Below are 17,332 nucleotides of genomic sequence, written 5' to 3' on the forward strand. Positions count from 1 at the left end.
CATGTCATGTCATGACATAAACCGTAAAAGAGCAAATTGGATATTAGAAAACCATGATTACTCCTATGAGAAATGACATTTGCAGTGTTAAATCTTAATAAACTGATTTTAATTTGTATTACGTATATAAATAATTTATATATATTTTGCGAAAATATTTTTTATATACTTATTAGATAAACTTCAAATTTTGGCTTCCCTATGATTTCTTCCTGGCTCCGTCTCTGCTTATAAATTAGTAATTTTTTTCTTTCTATTTCCTTATATACACATAAAATAACTTTTATAATTAATAAGTTATTAGTTCAAATGTTATTGAATTTTTATTCTGGTAAGCAAAATCTTATATATAAAATCTTATGAATAAAAAAAAATATAATTATAAAAATAAACCAACTGAAAGGTGATTAATTATATTTTTAATGGACATTAGTCACTAACAAAATTAAGACATATTTTACACTAATATCATGGACATAATTTTTTTTTTTTTTAGTTTTAGAATCCTTATGGTCTCTTCACTTGGGTTCTCAATGCTATTCATGAACAACTTCGAGTCAAATATGAAATATATAAAAAAAATTGTCATAGTTATAAAATAATATTCTAATAATTAAAATACCTTGGTACATTTTAGTTATTATTTATTTTGACAAAATTATTAATAATTAATTTATTTATTTTTTTTTATAAATTATTATGATTAAATTCATAATATAGTCTCTATGTAATGAATTCTCAACTTGTTCTCAAACTTATTAAATTATTCCTTCTACTTTCATTTGATTTTTATACTTATATTGCACCTGTTCTATTAATAATCAATCAATCTTTCCCAAAAAAATCTTATTAATTTACCTACAGTCAAATGTTTTCTTTTAATTACATTTTTTTCATCCATAATTAAGTTAAATCAAATTCAGAATCACTCAAACTAATAACTTGTTAAAAATATATATGTGTTGTACCATAAACATTAAATTAAAAATACGTAAAGACCTAAAAATGGTCCAGCTTAACTTAGGTTAAGTTTGTAAATTATTGACAACAGACTTATTTGTCCCAATATTACTTTTTCCTACCATTTTTATTAATTTAAATAATTTTTTATGTTTAACTTTTTCATAACTTATTTATATTACTTAAACACAAATTGTTTTTAAACAACACCAAAAGTAGTAGAATAATGGCTTGTAAACATGACCTTAATTTTTTTAATAGGCCTCAAAAGTAATTCCTGAAATTCAACCGGGTCCCGAACATGGCCTAATTCTCGCTCATCTCATTCGACCCAGTACTCTATCTGACTTTCTCTCTTCAGAATTAGCTCCGAGCCAAACCCTAACCAGTTTCGTTCCCAACTGGGAACCGGTGAGAAGCATTGAGATTCATTCAATCATCTCTAGTTAAATGCGTGTTGCTACGCATTGCGGGGAAGGAACTTCGATCAACGATGGATGCGTGGAACGAAGATTTTTCGGTGCTGGAGATTGGGAGCTCCGCGGAATCGTTCCAGAAGTTTTTGGTTTCGCAGAAAGAGCTCTTCCACAGCCAGATCGATCAGTTTCAGGAAATCGTCGTCACACAATGCAAACTCACCGGCGTCAATCCTCTCTCTCAGGAAATGGTGCGCTCTCTTTGTTTTTCGTTTAGTTTTCTTTATAACCTCATTATTTAGTTTTGGTTAATGAAAAAAGTGAATAGTCTATTAGTTGCGTTTCATTTCAAGATTTATGCTGCTTTACTTGGAATCGCTTGGAACTTTTTGTAGAATTAATTGTAAACTTAGTCTAGTTTTAATTTTGCTCTTGTATGTACTAAGTTCTTTTAAGGCATTGTTTGAGTGTCTGATTTTGTCTATTTTTCGTTTTTTCGTGTGCAGGCTGCTGGTGCTTTGTCAATAAAAATTGGTAAGATTTTTTGGTTTTTTTTTTTTTGTATAGGTTCTCATGTTTTTTTAGTGTTGGATGTGTCTAACTTAATCCAAATTTGCAGGAAAAAGACCGAGGGATTTATTGAATCCAAAGGCTGTAAATTACATGCAATCAGTTTTTTCCATTAAAGATGCTATTAGCAAGAAAGAATTGCACGAGATCAGTGCTTTACTTGGTGTCACAGTGACACAGGTTTATATTTCTCTGCTTCCTGTTTAGTCCTTTCTATCTGTCCTTATGGAATGATCTATGTAATTGAGATGTTGTGTGTAGATATTTTTTCTGTCCATCACCTTTCTTGATACTTATCTGTTTGTAGTTTGTTATCCTTTTGTTGGACCGAAGAGGGTCGGATTCAATTTAAATTTTATATTAAAGATAACATGTTATCTAGTTCCTGTTTTACGTTAATTTATGAATCCTTGTACTTTGGCTTTAGGTGCGTGACTTTTTCAATGCTCAACGTTCAAGAGTGAGGAGATCCGTGCAGTTGTCAAGGGAGAGGGTATTGAGTTCTAATTCTTGTGAAGAACCTCATGATGATCAAATAAACTCTGATCCTATGAGACCAATAAATCCAACTCCCTTAAACTCTGCTGGCCAGTCCAATACTGAAGAAGCTTCTTGTTCGACACAGGAAGTGGCTTTGCCCGACCTAGATGACTCAGATAAACAATTTGTTGATAACATTTTTAGTTTAATACAAAAAGAGGAGACATTTTCTGGGCAGGAGAAATTGATGGAGTGGATATTGACAATACAGAATTTTTCAGTATTGTTGTGGTACACGATTAGTTTTCTTAATAGCATGATAATATTGAATTATGGTAGTTTATATTTTATGTCTTAATTTAGTTTTTCTGCTGTATGCTTGTAGGTTTTTGAGCAGAGGGGGTGGAATGAATTTAGCAACTTGGTTGAGTAAGGCAGCTGCTGAAGAGCAAACAAGTGTCCTTCTTCTTATCTTGAAGGTAAATCTGAATCCTCTGGTTAATATTTTGCATTGTTTTAATTGGCACATAACTGAATATTCTGAAACTCTCTGGTTAACTGTTTTGCAGGTTCTTTGTCATTTGCCTTTACATAAAGCCATTCCCATGCACATATCAGCTATATTGCAGAGTGTAAATAAACTACGGTTCTACAGGACATCAGGTGTGATTTATATTTTCCTGGCCCAGTGCCCATCTTCCTTGACACTGATTTGTCTCCAATACTCTCCCCTTTCTCTTGGTGTATATTGATATTCTCCCAAGATTTTACCTGTATAGCATGTGTTTGGTAATGACTGCAATGGACTGATATATGATAATGGCCACATTTTCTTGTGGTGGGAAACACTTTAACTTGTGGTTAGCTTGTTTGGTCATGTCAACTATTCTTAAAATTTCGTGGCTGATTCCAAGTTGTTTGATGTTTGTTCATTGTGTTTCTGATGTGTATATTGTGGGATCTGGGATGTTGATTAGGAGACTTGTGGATTTTGTTATCATTTCAAGCATGAATTCTAGGTTTTCATACATTAGCTGGCAAGTTGCTAGCTATTAATGATAGTATTATTTGAAGGAGCAAGATAGAGAGGTGGAAGGTGGTTGACAATTGAATCTGATTCTTCCTTATATTGTTAATTGTCACGTTTTATCAGACAGCCAAATAATAGATTAGATATATCTTAATTTTACTCTGAGGTGTAGAAGTCGGGTTTAAGTTGATACGTAACACTTCATTCTTTTCAATATTTTATTTTATACATGTAAGTGGTTTCAAATCTTAATTTTGTAGGGGTACAGTTTGATGTCACCTAATAAACGCAATAGTTTTAGTAATTTGAGTGAATTATAATCTCACTGATTTGAGGATCAGACATATCAAATAGGGCAAGGGTTTTGCTGTCAAAGTGGAGCAAACTATTTGCAAGGAACCAAGTAATAAAGAAGCCCAATGGTGTTAAGATTTCTATTGATGGTCATAAAGAGATGATGCTTTCTCAGAGGCAAGCTTGCATTTTATCTCTTTTCTGTGCACAATTTATTGGGACCTCCTTTCTCAATTATTATGATTTCTATTTTTGCAGTATTGGTCAATTCATGGGCTCTGAATCATGGCATTCAAATATTGATGTTCCTGTAAGTGTTTTCTTATATATGTTTCAGCTAGCAATGCATTTTCAGTTTGCATGTTTCTTAGTGGTCCTTTCGTGTTCTCAGGAAGACATTCTTGCTCTCTCAAGCGAATGTTCGGATAATTTCAGGTATGCGTAGGTTGTGGCTGATTGCTTTAGGTCATCTGTTTTCTTCTAATTGAATAAATCTTTCTGCCAATACTTTTATGCCATTCTTGAGTTAATTGGTTTTGCTTTTGCTAGTTGTGAAAATGCTCCATTTTGTTTCTTCTCTATTCAGGAAAATGGGATCTCCACAAGGTGTGAAATTGTTGCCTCCCAGCTTGGATGATTCTAATAAAAAGTCCTCTCTTGGTGTATCTTCATCTCGTATCCTTTGTATACTTGAAACTAGCTGACTAACTAATAGAATTGGCATAAATCCCCAGTTTGATCCTCAAAAGAATTTGGGGTCCTCAACAGACTTGTTAATCTAATTGCTCTTAAAATGATAATTTTGATCATTGAATGATATCAATTTGGTCCAAGTGAACTATAACTTTTGGACTATAATACTATATTGATGTCAAAATATTATTGAAGGACCACATTGATGTCATAATGTTTCAAGGACCGAAGTGGTGGGTTACTTGGGGGAAATGCTAACAACACATTCTCCAAACACACTTTTTTGAATACACTATTAATGGCTAAAATTTTGAGACTTGTGAAATGATGTGGGTTCTATTCCTTATTTACTGTGGATTTCTATAAATTTTAATCAATAATAATGTATCACAGAGAATGTTGTTAGCACCCCTCTTACTCAAAATTGCCAATGATTAAAAGTAGGCTATATCTCTTGTCTATTCCTTAACACCCTATCAGAATCTAGAGAACGCAGAAAAGTGCAACTGGTGGAACAGCCGGGTCAAAAGTCAGTGAGCAGAAGCTCACAAGTGACGAGAGCAGGGCCTGTAAGTCAAGGCCGTCCCATGTCTGTTGATGATATCCAGAAAGCAAAAATGCGTGCTTTATTTATGCAGAGTAAGTATGGGAAATCTGGTTCAAAAGAGAGTAAAGAAACAAAGATTGATAGTCCAAATAAACAACCTCAGACAAACCCTGCCAGTATTGCAGCTTGCTCTTCTAAAGTTCCTACTCCACCCAAAATTGAAGAAAACAAGAAACCTTTGTTACTTACCTCTAAAACCACTAATAGGCTGGAAGCTTCTTATTCAAAACCAAAAATGGATGTGAAGGAACCTCTCTGGGAGAAGTGCAAGAGGGTTCAGATCCCATGGAGAACACCAGCAGGTACATTTGCAATTATTTTTGTTGGTTCTATCAAATATGTCTATAATATTAGGATAGAAAAATTGGTGAAATTCTATGACAGCCCGATAAAAGAATGAACGACACATTGAGAACAGACCATATTAACAGCTTTGCTGATGTTGAGTTAAAAAGAGGTATATCTTAGTCAATTCCCTGCACATTTTCTTGGAGGGCAATATCAGACGCTTCTTTGCTACCTTTGATGCTAACTCTTATTGACCGCATCCCCTTTTGCAGCTTTTATCACCTTATTATATAAAAGTAGAGCAAGAGTCGTGGTCTAACTCTTTGTTCTGTAAGTAACTTGGTATATTGGGAGTTGTATATACGCCTGCATTTTTAGAATTGTTCAAGAGATTAATTAATAAAATAAAACATTGCTGTACAAATCTGTCCCTTGGGATTGTGAGATTCAAATCCTAACACGGATTTTTTTGAGGATTTTAGGATCTTCCACTATTTCTAAAAAATCGGGCAGTGTTTCTAATTGATTTTTGTTTTCCCTACGTCTTATCTGCACAAAAGTACTAAAAATGGCGTGATGCTCCTAAATCTTATAAAGAATGGGCTTAAAAACATCTCGTTTGAGGACTTGATAATTGTTTATCACGAGCTATGCCAAATATTGAGGTGATCGCAAGGATAAAAGACCAATTTTACAAATTGGCAATAACATGTAGATCATTGTTGCAAAATTTATAAAAGGAATAATTTTACTGTCCGAATTTCTTGTATAAATTTTTAAATATATCGCAATTAGAGGTTCTTGTTCCTTTATCCTTTTGCCATGGCTCATGGGAATAAAAGTTAATGCATGTATGGATTGGTTTGGGCGTGATTGGTATTAATTCAATGTATGACATTTTTTGCTATAATGGGAAAGGCAACAGGGAATTCTGTGCTTTCATTAGGACCAATTCATAATTCTGAGTTATTGATGTATAGTAATAGTAATGATAGAAATATGAGGTGCTTCCAAATATAAGACGAAATTAAACAATTCTAAATTTCTTAAAATACAATCCGGCTCTATAAGTTGAGAATATGCTAAACTTTCAAAGTTAATTTTATCTACACCATCCCGCCTCTTACATTAGTTATAATTTTTTTTTCTTCATATTAATGAGTAAAAATACGCTGAAGCTTTGATTATGAGTTCATAAACGAAGCTTTCCATGTGACATTCCACGTCCAGGTTAAATATGTTGCATTTGTGGTAGCGATATTCTTTTATAATTTGCAATCATGATGGAGCATTGTTTCTTTATCTATGTGGCAAAGGAGTTTGTAATATTATTCATGGCGTCTTTTTTGCATGTTTACGTTACAAAGTAGTCCAGGTTATGGATATAGTTGCAAGCCTCGAGTATATAGACTGCATCCTGCCATGATATGAGTTACAGCACCGAATTAATCCCACTGAGGGTTGATTGGCGTCTATATTTTTTGTTGGCTGCGATTGTAAACTAATTTCATCTGGTGAATTCTTTGCTACATTTCTGGTATCACCCCCCTTTGAAAATTACAAGCTTTTGCAGTGTATTAATCACCCAACCTTCAATCCTTGAAAACTAATGAAGGGTTCTTTTTTTTTTTTTGGTTGACAGAACTAATGAAGGGTTCTGTGATCGTTTTATTTGTCATATTTAAATGAGTGTGACCAGCTACATTCTCTTTTATTCTTTTAACACTTCTCATGAAACCAAATTTTAATTTGCCCCTTCTGGGGCTTGGTTCATTAGGGAAGTTTGTAAATCTTGTAATACATAAATAAAATTGGCAAATGATCTGATGGAGGGGGAGTTGAAATATGAATTTTGTTTTTCAGTCATTTTTGTGGTTCTTGTAACTTGTGTAAGCAATAACAACTTCTTTAATTTCTCAAACACATTTATTTTCGGTTTTCAAATTTTTCCTTTTTGGTTCGTTTTTCCTTTTTTGCAGAAGTGGAACTTAAAGACACCTGGAGAGTTGGTGGCGGCGAAAATAGCAAAGAGGTTGAGGTCCAGAGAAATAGAAACCGCAGGGACAAGGAAATTATATACAAGACTGTCCAAGAGATGCCACCTAACCCCAAGGAGCCTTGGGACCTTGAAATGGACTATGATGACACTTTGACGTTGGAAATTCCTATTGAACAGCTACCAGATGGTGATGGTGCAGATATAGCAATTTCTCCCAATCAGGTTGGAACTCATACTGTTCAAGGGGTGGCCTCCACTTCTTCAACCGGTGTGGCTACTGCTGAGCCTGATTTAGAATTGCTTGCTGTACTGCTAAAAAATCCGGAGTTGGTATTTGCCTTAACTTCTGGACAAGGTGGTAGCATACCGAACCAAGAAACTGTGAAGCTGCTTGACATGATCAAGAGTGGAGGTGTGAACTTGGGTTTAAGTGAAAATACAAATGGAAGTTATGGCACGAGTGTGAAGTCCCCGGAGAAGGTGGAAGTTTCTCTCCCATCCCCAACCCCCTTGAGCGATCCAAGAACGGTGCGTGATTTGAGTTCATACTACAACTATTTGTCAAAGATCTTACCACAATGTCTGATGTCTCCTATTACAGTGCCTTGCACACCCCACTTTGGCCATGTTGGCTTATACGTGTTGAGAGTGGAGAGCCTATAACACTATTATAGCATTAGGGTGTTGGGGTAAATGGATTTTCAATGGTTGCCCTAATCGAGACCGAAATGAATTGATTTCCAAGTTCTTCTCGTTCTTTTCTTTGGCAAAATTTTGCCACGGTTAAGTTCTTGCATGCCACGTAATCAATATTCTATATTAGCAAATAGCTAATTTAGGCAAACCAATGGGCTTTAAGAGGGTTCCCTTGGAGTAGTTCTGCTGGTATTTAGAGTGGCCAAAATTTTGATGCCTGTCCCTTTATTTACGCCGTTGAGACACTTAGCCTGACCAAGAATGCATGAAGGGCCTCTTGATATTTCCTTACAATTTACATTTGTCAACGTGCTAATAACTTAGAAATCATTAATATTCTCATCAATTATTAAAAAGATTTTGGTTACAGCATTAACTGATGTGTTCCCATTTTATTAACTTTTCAGAGTGGATGGAGCTCAGAAGCATCAAAAAATCCCTTTTCACGGCGAAGTCTAGCACCCGATAGAATTACACAGAACCATGCTGCAGTGGCAACTACCAACTTATTATCTCAGATTCCTATAACTGGCACTACAGTAAGGCAACAGCCAACAGTTGTGGTTCCATCTTCGAGGCATCTTACAAGCACATCAGTTTCTCCATATTCTCTGCCTCATGCAACTAATGTTATTCCTGAAAAGCCATCACCACTGGGGCAAGTACAAACATCCTCAGATGTAGGTTTAACCATGAAGAACTTAACCACCGCAAATGCATCTTCAGTTAACTTTCCTGGCACACATTCAACTCTAGCATTGCGGGGTGATGGCACCAATTACGTAAAACCTGTACCTAATTTGAGTGTACAACATGAGGGTTTGTCTAATTCATTCCGACAACCCTTCATGCCACCCTCACCAACGCCATCACATTCATCCTTACAGCAACAAAGACATCAACATTTGACTCAGGAAGTCCATTACACTGAACCTCCATATCGTAACCCTGGCCGATCCTACCCGCCACAAATCGAAAAATCAGATCATGGGTCTGATAATATGTGGAGAGTTAGGCAGGATCATGTGTCATCCAGTTATCATTCTCAGCGAAATCATAACAACAACTATAACACAATGGTTGGGGGATCCAGGCAATCTGGTTTTTGGGATAGAAATAATCATGCAAGGGGAGAATTTGAATCATGGAGTCCGGAGAATAGTCCAACTAGAAATCCTAGGTATGCACCAGGTAGAAATTACCCAGAGTCCAGAATGAATCATGGTAGAAATCCTAGACCTGAATGGTCAAGGCAGAGGGGTTCTTCTGGACACTGGGACCCGGGCAGGCAGGGAAATAGAAAGTGGCATGATCAGAGACGATGATGAGTTTTCTGTTCAGATTGATTTGGGATTTTTTATCCGACTCATTAATTTTCCGGATGTAGAGTTGGATTGGATTCTGATAGCAATGACATTTCCTTTTTTGGGTATTGGAGAGTGGAGATGGATCTAAACCTCAACAGTATGTTACATCTAAGTGCGGTTGCACACTTGCTGTATCTAGAATGTCATGAGTTTGACTTGTCAATTGTAGAAAAAACAAAAAACAAATATACATTAAAATTTACCAGAAAAGGATTGATTTTGCCGCATTCTTTTTCAAAAGTCTTACGTGGCCTTTAGATAAGAAGTTAAAGATTTAGTTGCATTTTGGTGCCTCAGCATGAAACCGGTCAAATACCGAGGACGCACTAGAGTTATATTATTAAGGGGATTTTTATTACGTTAAAACCGCAAATTTAAGATTTAGAATTAAATAATAGGTGTATTTTATTGAAGGAATAAAATTACTAAATTACGAGTAAAAATCATTAAGTAAGAAGTGAAATTTATATAATTTATGATTTTGATAAATTTTAATTAAGTTTAAAATGTGTTCAAGAAAGTTTGTTACTATCATTTTCTGTACTTAAAAAGGTATAATTAACCAAAAAGTGTAAAATGAATTTTATTCAAATTCAAAAATATTTCAAATTGGCTAAATGATCATTTTTATTTTGTTGAAAATAATCCTTTTATCTTTAAAAAAAAAATTATTTTGATCTTTTATCTTATTTAAAAAGTTTAAAATAATTATTTAACTTTTAAAAAATCTACTTTGATATCTTACCTTGTTTAAAAGATTCAAAATGTTTTTTAACTATTTAAATATATTCTATTTTATCCTTCCAATAACATTTAGATAAATAATCATTTTGAATTTATTTAATTAGTTAAAGGATTTTTTTAAACCTTTTAAATAAAATAAAAGATCAAAATGAAATTTTAATAGAAAAAGACTATTTTGAACAAAATAATAAAAAACAACAAAAATAAAATTTTAAAAAGATTAAAAATCAAACTAAACAAAATAAGATAAAAAACCAAAATAGTCACTTAACCTTTTAAATTTTACTCCAGTTATTGCCATGGTTTACAAGAAATCCATATTGACATACATAAAACTTGCAGGATTTTACTTTGAAATTATATAATCGAGCAAAGTGACGCAGATGACTTTTTTTACGTAGTTAACTTTTAAAGTAAAAATTAAAGAGCACAAATGACTTTTTTTCCGAGTCTTCTAATGGAAGAAGTTGTGACAGATAACGAGAGACCGAGGGTACTTCGTTTAAGACCATAAAAGGAATGCAAAAATATATTTAAGGAAATAGCACAATTACAATAATCATACACAAATGAAATAATTTTGTGTGCCCAGTATTATTATATTTTCCAAAGACGAATGATCAATCCATTTCGTAGATCCCGCAATGTCTCCCTGCTCAACAGATGTTCTGAACAGTATTGTATTTGTTCCTCGTGGATAGACATTGAAGGGATTGTTTACAATATAACCTCATAAAGCTTTCTGCACGTATCATCTGTCTGTAAAAATCAAAATAGATCAATAAGGAATGCTTGTGGGTTGACGTCATTGGTGGACCATTGGAATATGTCTAGTTCAATTTGAACAAGATAAATGATATTGGTTAGAACTTATTAAAAAATCTTCAAAAATGGGAAATTCTTTGGCCTTGGTTAGATTAAATGGAAGTATCGCCTTTCACAAAAACAAGAAAAACTATTGCAATTCTCTTCGAATGATTCAAGACTTCTGGCCATTAATTTTGGGAAATTAAATAGATGTAACCATCTTATTCTTACCACAATAACATAGTAATCCCTCCGTTTCTTTTTAATTGTCAGATTTTCAACAAAAAATTATTTGTATTTATCTGTGTTTTCAAAATCCAAGATAACATTAATTCTTTTTTTTTTTGTCAATTATACTCTTATTAATTATTTACATATTTTTTTTATAAAATTAAATGATAAATAATTGAAAACTTGAAAGAAAAATTAAATGCAGGAGTACATATACGTTCCTCAGCTTCTTCACAAATGAATTATTCCCAGCAAAAGAGAATTAATGATAATACGTGCTCTGAATCTAAATTTCAAAAGAAAGAGGGTAAGATGCAAGTACAAAGTAACAAAAATGGAAAAGAATGGGAGTGCCATAGATCAGATAATTGTAGTCTGTTTTTTAAAGTCGACACTGAAAAATTCGGAAAACGATATCATCATTTCAATAGCTCTTCCCATTCAACTGCGTTTCTTTTCATTTTCTTTGGATGGATTTGAAAAATTCAAGGGAATGCTGCAAGCATTATTATGAATCTATATATCTAGAAACAACATACAAATAATCAAACGAGACGAATAACTTCATAAGAAAAGAGTTGAAGGCTCAGTAGGATCCATTGGTAGTTTATGTAATCACGAAGGAACAATTTACCTTTCCCTCATAAAATAGGTAGTTTTCAACATCACAGCCTTCAAAAACACAACAAAATGAACAAGAAATCAGTTAATTACCGACGTCAAACGCATAGGCACGAAGTCACACACACCAAGGCGAAGAGAAATAGAGAGAGAGGCGAGGAAGCAGAGACAAAACTGTGATGCTGAGTATAAATAGAAGTGGTCAAATTAGGGTTAGGGTTTGTGGTCAAAACGGCGAGTCGCATTTTTAATGACTGAACTACCCCTCCGATTATTGTACGTATGGGCCTTTAAGAAGATGATCTGGGGCCTCCCTTCTGTTGGTGGGAGTGTTAAGCCCATTAACTGAATGATATAATTGGAGCTGTTTTTACTTTGCATGATACCAAAAAATAAAATAAAACTGTAGGATACATTTATGAATTTAATTAAAATGCACTACCAATTAAATATTTTTTTTACATTATTAACTGAAAGTTATCATCTCGTTTAAATTGAAATCAATATCATCTCGTTAAAATTATTATTTTTAGTCTTCTACATGTATATTCTTTCGAAGTAATTTTGTTAGGTATTAAACTACATTTGGCTACTGTTGTATTTTTTATTTTTACTTTCCACTGTTGTTATATTGTGGTGTATATAATAGAACTATAGTTAATAACTCAACTGACATTGTTATTGTACAAAAAAGATTTATCGTCTTTCCTTTTAAGGTTTTTATAGAAAAACCTAAGTAAAGCAAAATTATAATTGTTAATGACCTAAATATTGTTAGTTTTTAAGGATTATAATTGTTCAATTTTATATAGGAGTAGAAGGATAAAAAGGAAAGAACAAGAGTTTGTTTTTTTTTTGAATGGCACTCAAGAACATGCACACAGGTCACAAGCTAACATTCTTTAATTTCACATGCATTTTTCTTTTTAAATCCTGAAAAAATAACGTAAAAATGCTGCTTAAATCTTCTATGAACTTAATTCTAAACTGACAATATGAGATTTATTAATCGATTTGCATTTTGTTTTTTTTTTCCCTTTACATGAACCGATTTCAGTTAGAGAGACAAGTTGAGTGAATTTATCAGCTTAGGCTTAACTATTGATTCAAAAGGTAAACGCAGCATTGAAATTGGTTAAATATTCTGTTTCGTATCCAATTCTAACCATTAAAGCATTCCACACAACATGATTAGTATCTGATGATTTCAAACATCCCACATGGGTTCCTCTATAGTTGAATCCTCGTGTGGAAAATGGTGATGAAAATGATTCATAACTCTTGAAGTTGAACCACCAATGCCCAAAAAGTCATGAACAGTTGTCATGTCACTCCCTCCAAACCTTGTTGATGGCTGCATTGGGTGGTTACCATCATTCACATCTCTTCCATGCATCAAACTGGAACTATTACTAACTTCTTGTTCCACGCTCTTCATCAACCCTTGGTTGTGATGATCTCTCCCCATTGGCATTTGGCCGAACATTCCCACATCATTCATGGCAGAACCGGGATTGTTAGTATCGAAAACTTGCGAAATCTCTTGTCCTTTATGAAACAACTGATTGATGAATGCTCCTCCACCACTCACCTCAGCCATGCTGGAAAGATCAGGCTGTGGAGAGAAGTGGTCATAGGAGTTGTTGTGCTGAAGCATAGCACCAGAATATGGTGGCCTAGTAGTGGAAGAAACATGATCAGGACCAGTAGTAGTACCACTAACAAAGCCTTTTTGCATCATTGGGGAGTTAATGCTATTGCTTGCAGTGGCACCCATTTGTGCTGCTTTCTGTAGTAATGCTGTTGCGGACATTTGAGCCGAGGCCGCGATTAGTCCTCCGTTTTCGCTGTCTTGCAAGTAATTGAAGCTTGATGAGGTGCTGGAGCCTAGCTGGAGGCTGGAAGAAGAGGGAGACATGGTTTTTGGGCCACCAAAGAGTGCACCTGCATTGGTGGAGAACATACCCCCACCCATGCTCATGAACTTGAATGGTATTGGGACAAGTTCTTGGGCTAGTGATTTTAGAGGGTTCTTAGGGTCATATTCCCCGAATTTGGATGCTGTGTTGGGACTAGTGGTTAGGGGCATGGTAGACATGAGATCGGGTATTTGACTTTGTAAGTTTGGTGGCATGCCACTTGTTAATCCCTGGTTGTTCACTCGGTTGTTTTCTTCAGTTAATGCGTCACAGAAAGCTCTGTGGGTGATGAAACTATCTCTCCTGCATCACGTAGAGAAATTGGTTGACATGCAAGAGGGCATTTTAATAGTTTTAACTGCTCAGTTCTCTGATCAAGGAGATATAAATTTAGGAGAAGATTTAGATACAATTTTTAAGTTGCTTTTGATCCTGTTTTCTAATCAGCATTAGAATTTCAAACCTCTGTTGATCTTTAATGCAAATTTTTAGTATATAGATTATCAAGATAAAACTCTAATTCAAACCTTTAATACACAGATTATCAACATGAAACTCTTAATTTTGATTAGAAAATAACACCAAAAGCATGTAAAGAACTAAATCCAAGTTTTATCCATAACTTAAAATAATGATGTCATGTATGAAAACTTCGCTTAGAGCCACTTCAATTCAATGGTGCCGTATGCATTGGAAAGCTAAGAGTTGTACCTGGAAAATATGGTACCACAATCACATTTGTATTCCCTAGTGCCACAAGTTTTCTGGTGAGCCTTCCAATCAGATTGCACTGCGTATCTTTTGGAGCACTTGTCACATTTCCATTTCTTCTCACCGTGTTTGCGGCTATAATGTTTTTTTATGCCAGTGAGGTCCCCTAATGCACGAGCTGGGTTATGGTGGACGCATGATGGCTCAGGGCACACATAGACCCGCTTCTTCACCTCAGTGCTTGTTCTTTGTCTCAGTTTCCATGGAAGATTGTGACCTCTGCGGTGCAACTGAAGGTTTTGGTCCCTCTGGAACCCTTTGTTGCAGATCTCACACACGAATCTATTTGTTGCCATTAGTGTGGTTGGTGATAAAGCAACAACTTCAGCATTAGGATCTATTTCATAAAATACACCCATTAGCAGAAATTTAGCAAATACTAATATTGCTAGCCATTACTAGAGGATTAGTCCCTCTTCTGAAAACTAGGAAAGATTGAGCAGATTAACCATTTCATAAAGAGTAAGAGTATACATAGAATTCGAACCATGGAATCTTTTGTCATTTCATGATGCTTTCTTTTTAACTTTAATTGTTTGATAGCCAGAAACAAAAGTAAGAATATCAAGCTTAATAAAGCAACAGTTGTTTACAGTTTCTGTTTTTTTTTTTTCTAACCAAGGATAATTCCCAGCTAAGAGCCAAAGACTGATCTCATTAAGTGACTGATTTTTTTCAATAGATGTTTTTCCTGACATTAGGACATAGAGATCAAACCCCCTAACTGCAGGCTTAAGTTAAGAGACAAGATTATCTGATAACCATGTCATACTATGTTGGTTTAGTGTACGTTATTTGTTATCACTACTTGACTACCTTCTAATTCTACCAAACTACAAAATTCAATGTTTAAGCAAGCAACGGAGAGCCTAGAATTTGACCAGTAGAGAAAGTATACATGATTTTCATTTCAAAGCAAAATTCAACTTCTCAAACATGATATCTTGATTTGTTAGGCCGTAATTACGGGATAGAAACAAAAATTGAAGTTGAGGCAGCTGAATATTTGCCTGGGGTTCCAGGAAGATTTCGTTTCTTCTTGGTTTGTTGTTGATTAGAGGAGGCATTGCTATTGCAAGCACCGGATGGTCCTGAACTTGAGTCATGAAGTTGGCTTTGTAGATGTTGCTGCTGGCTTTCTTGATGAACTTCTTCTCCATTATTTCCTGAGGAGAAGCTTCCTTCATCACCTGAAATATTTGACATTTGAACAGAAGACTGTAAAAGGTTAATAGAAGCTTCTATGTGTCTTCTCTGATCTTTGTATTTTTTTTTTGTTATTGGTGATGGACCTCACTAAAAGCTGGGGCTTGTGTTTTTGGTATACTCTAAACAAGAATCCACTCTCCCCACCTAGAGGAAGACAAAAAGCTCAGGGAGTTTTTGGTTTCTGTTGAGGAATTAGAAAGAAATTGCTGCCATATACAAAATATTGGAATGAAGCTGGTCTTCTTTGGCCTTATATAATTATATATAATGCTCATATGAAGAGAGAACTAGTAAGTAAATGCCCCTAACTTCTTGGTATTATTGTAATATCCTAAACAGCAATACATTTTTCTCTTTTTCATTTAATTCTTAGCTCATATACATTTATATGTAATATTTTAATATTTGTGTCATTCTCCTATACCATAACTTATTGTATGGTTTAAAATGATGCGATCCCGATTAATTTTCATATGACATGTAATTACATTAATTTTTTTATAAATTAAAAAATGCAATTACATATATCGAGATCACATGATCTCATACCACATGATAATTTATCTTTTAACACACTTTTAAAATGTTATTATTGATTAAAAAATATAAATTTTCGTTAATTAATGTTACTTTTTATTTAACAGGTCATATATGATTTTATAGTTGTTAATAAATTTTAGCCAAAATAAAAATGTGTTGCTAGCTATTCGGCTCTTAGTTTTTAACAAATTCGACATGGTTTTACTTTTGTACTGCTGACAATTTATATACTATACAACTGCTAGATAACAGATAACACTCTACTTATTTTACAAAGGACACTTTCAGGTTACATATTCATAATGGAGTTTTTTGAATGTCTGTAACCGAAACAACTATAACTAGAAGTAGCTACTAGCTAGGCCGGTAAATTTCAGAATTGTCCTGACTCCTGAGCTATATTATACTCTCTGCCCTCATTATAATGTTAAAAAAAGAGTTTAATTTATATCAATTATCAGAGTAAAATATATTTTTACGTACATAGATGTCGAATAAGAATTTATCATGGGTAAGAAATATTTTCTTGGGTGTAATTTATGATGATATGCACAATACTAGGTGGAAGTCAAACTTTGCTTTCTTGCATTAACATAACAGACATCTTTAATTTCTCCTTTTCCCTCTCTTAGGAGAAACATAAATAAGGTTCAAATCTTACCTTTGTGTTCTATATATCTGGATTTTATTTTATTTTTTTCATTTTTCATCCCCAAAGTTGCTAATTAAATTTGGTCACTAGCTTTGAACATCACGACATGTGGCTCCATATTATACTATTGTGTACTTGTGTTCAACTTTCAACCTTCATGTTACCAAGTGTTTTTAAACATGAATCTACTTCCACAGAACAAGAGAAAATTAGTATCATCATAAGATGAAATCCCTGCCTTATTTGAACCATATCGATCGAAGATATCTTCGTATAAAAAAATGGTAAAGTAGCTACCGATTAATGACACAAAAGAGGGTTGCTGCCGAGTTAACCTAGACTCAAGCTTAAGAGCAACGACATTAACTAAGAGTATCCTAAGGCCTCCTAAATATTCCATTGTTTACATATGACATGTACATGGAAATAAAAAGGCAA

General features: G+C 34.1%; 2 protein-coding genes, 1 long non-coding RNA gene and 2 other non-coding genes across 5 annotated transcripts; 1 reads left to right on the top strand and 4 right to left on the bottom strand.

Moving 5' to 3' along the window:
• The first annotated feature begins 1,232 nt into the window (after positions 1 to 1,232).
• On the top strand, positions 1,233 to 9,610 carry LOC100806633 (homeobox protein LUMINIDEPENDENS). The gene is made up of 13 exons (XM_003553599.5): positions 1,233 to 1,627; positions 1,883 to 1,910; positions 1,996 to 2,126; positions 2,374 to 2,717; positions 2,812 to 2,905; positions 2,996 to 3,089; positions 3,798 to 3,927; positions 4,009 to 4,060; positions 4,142 to 4,185; positions 4,337 to 4,425; positions 4,924 to 5,352; positions 7,318 to 7,865; positions 8,441 to 9,610. Exons 1-13 carry the CDS (start codon positions 1,454 to 1,456, stop codon positions 9,356 to 9,358), a joined length of 3,075 nt encoding a protein of 1,024 aa, XP_003553647.1. The 5' UTR covers positions 1,233 to 1,453; the 3' UTR covers positions 9,359 to 9,610.
• A 1,035-nt stretch (positions 9,611 to 10,645) lies between these two features.
• On the bottom strand, positions 10,646 to 12,047 carry LOC106797208 (uncharacterized). The gene is made up of 2 exons (XR_001386378.2): positions 11,897 to 12,047; positions 10,646 to 10,903 (listed from the first exon to the last, which is right to left on the bottom strand). It is a non-coding gene; the product is annotated as an uncharacterized lncRNA (long non-coding RNA).
• LOC113000600 (small nucleolar RNA Z155) lies at positions 11,537 to 11,612 on the bottom strand. Its single transcript, XR_003265932.1, has one exon. It is a non-coding gene; the product is annotated as a small nucleolar RNA Z155 (small nucleolar RNA).
• On the bottom strand, positions 11,762 to 11,860 carry LOC113000593 (small nucleolar RNA R41). The gene has a single exon (XR_003265925.1). It is a non-coding gene; the product is annotated as a small nucleolar RNA R41 (small nucleolar RNA).
• Positions 12,048 to 12,843: 796 nt separating the features above from the next.
• Positions 12,844 to 15,969, bottom strand: LOC100782774 (zinc finger protein GAI-ASSOCIATED FACTOR 1). The gene is made up of 3 exons (XM_041012697.1): positions 15,504 to 15,969; positions 14,434 to 14,830; positions 12,844 to 14,025 (listed from the first exon to the last, which is right to left on the bottom strand). Exons 1-3 carry the CDS (start codon positions 15,697 to 15,699, stop codon positions 13,011 to 13,013), a joined length of 1,608 nt encoding a protein of 535 aa, XP_040868631.1. The 5' UTR covers positions 15,700 to 15,969; the 3' UTR covers positions 12,844 to 13,010.
• Between the last annotated feature and the right edge of the window lie 1,363 nt (positions 15,970 to 17,332).

The sequence above is a fragment of the Glycine max genome, chromosome 19, assembly GCF_000004515.6.
Source record: "Glycine max cultivar Williams 82 chromosome 19, Glycine_max_v4.0, whole genome shotgun sequence".
Classification (NCBI taxonomy): Eukaryota; Viridiplantae; Streptophyta; class Magnoliopsida; order Fabales; family Fabaceae; genus Glycine; species Glycine max.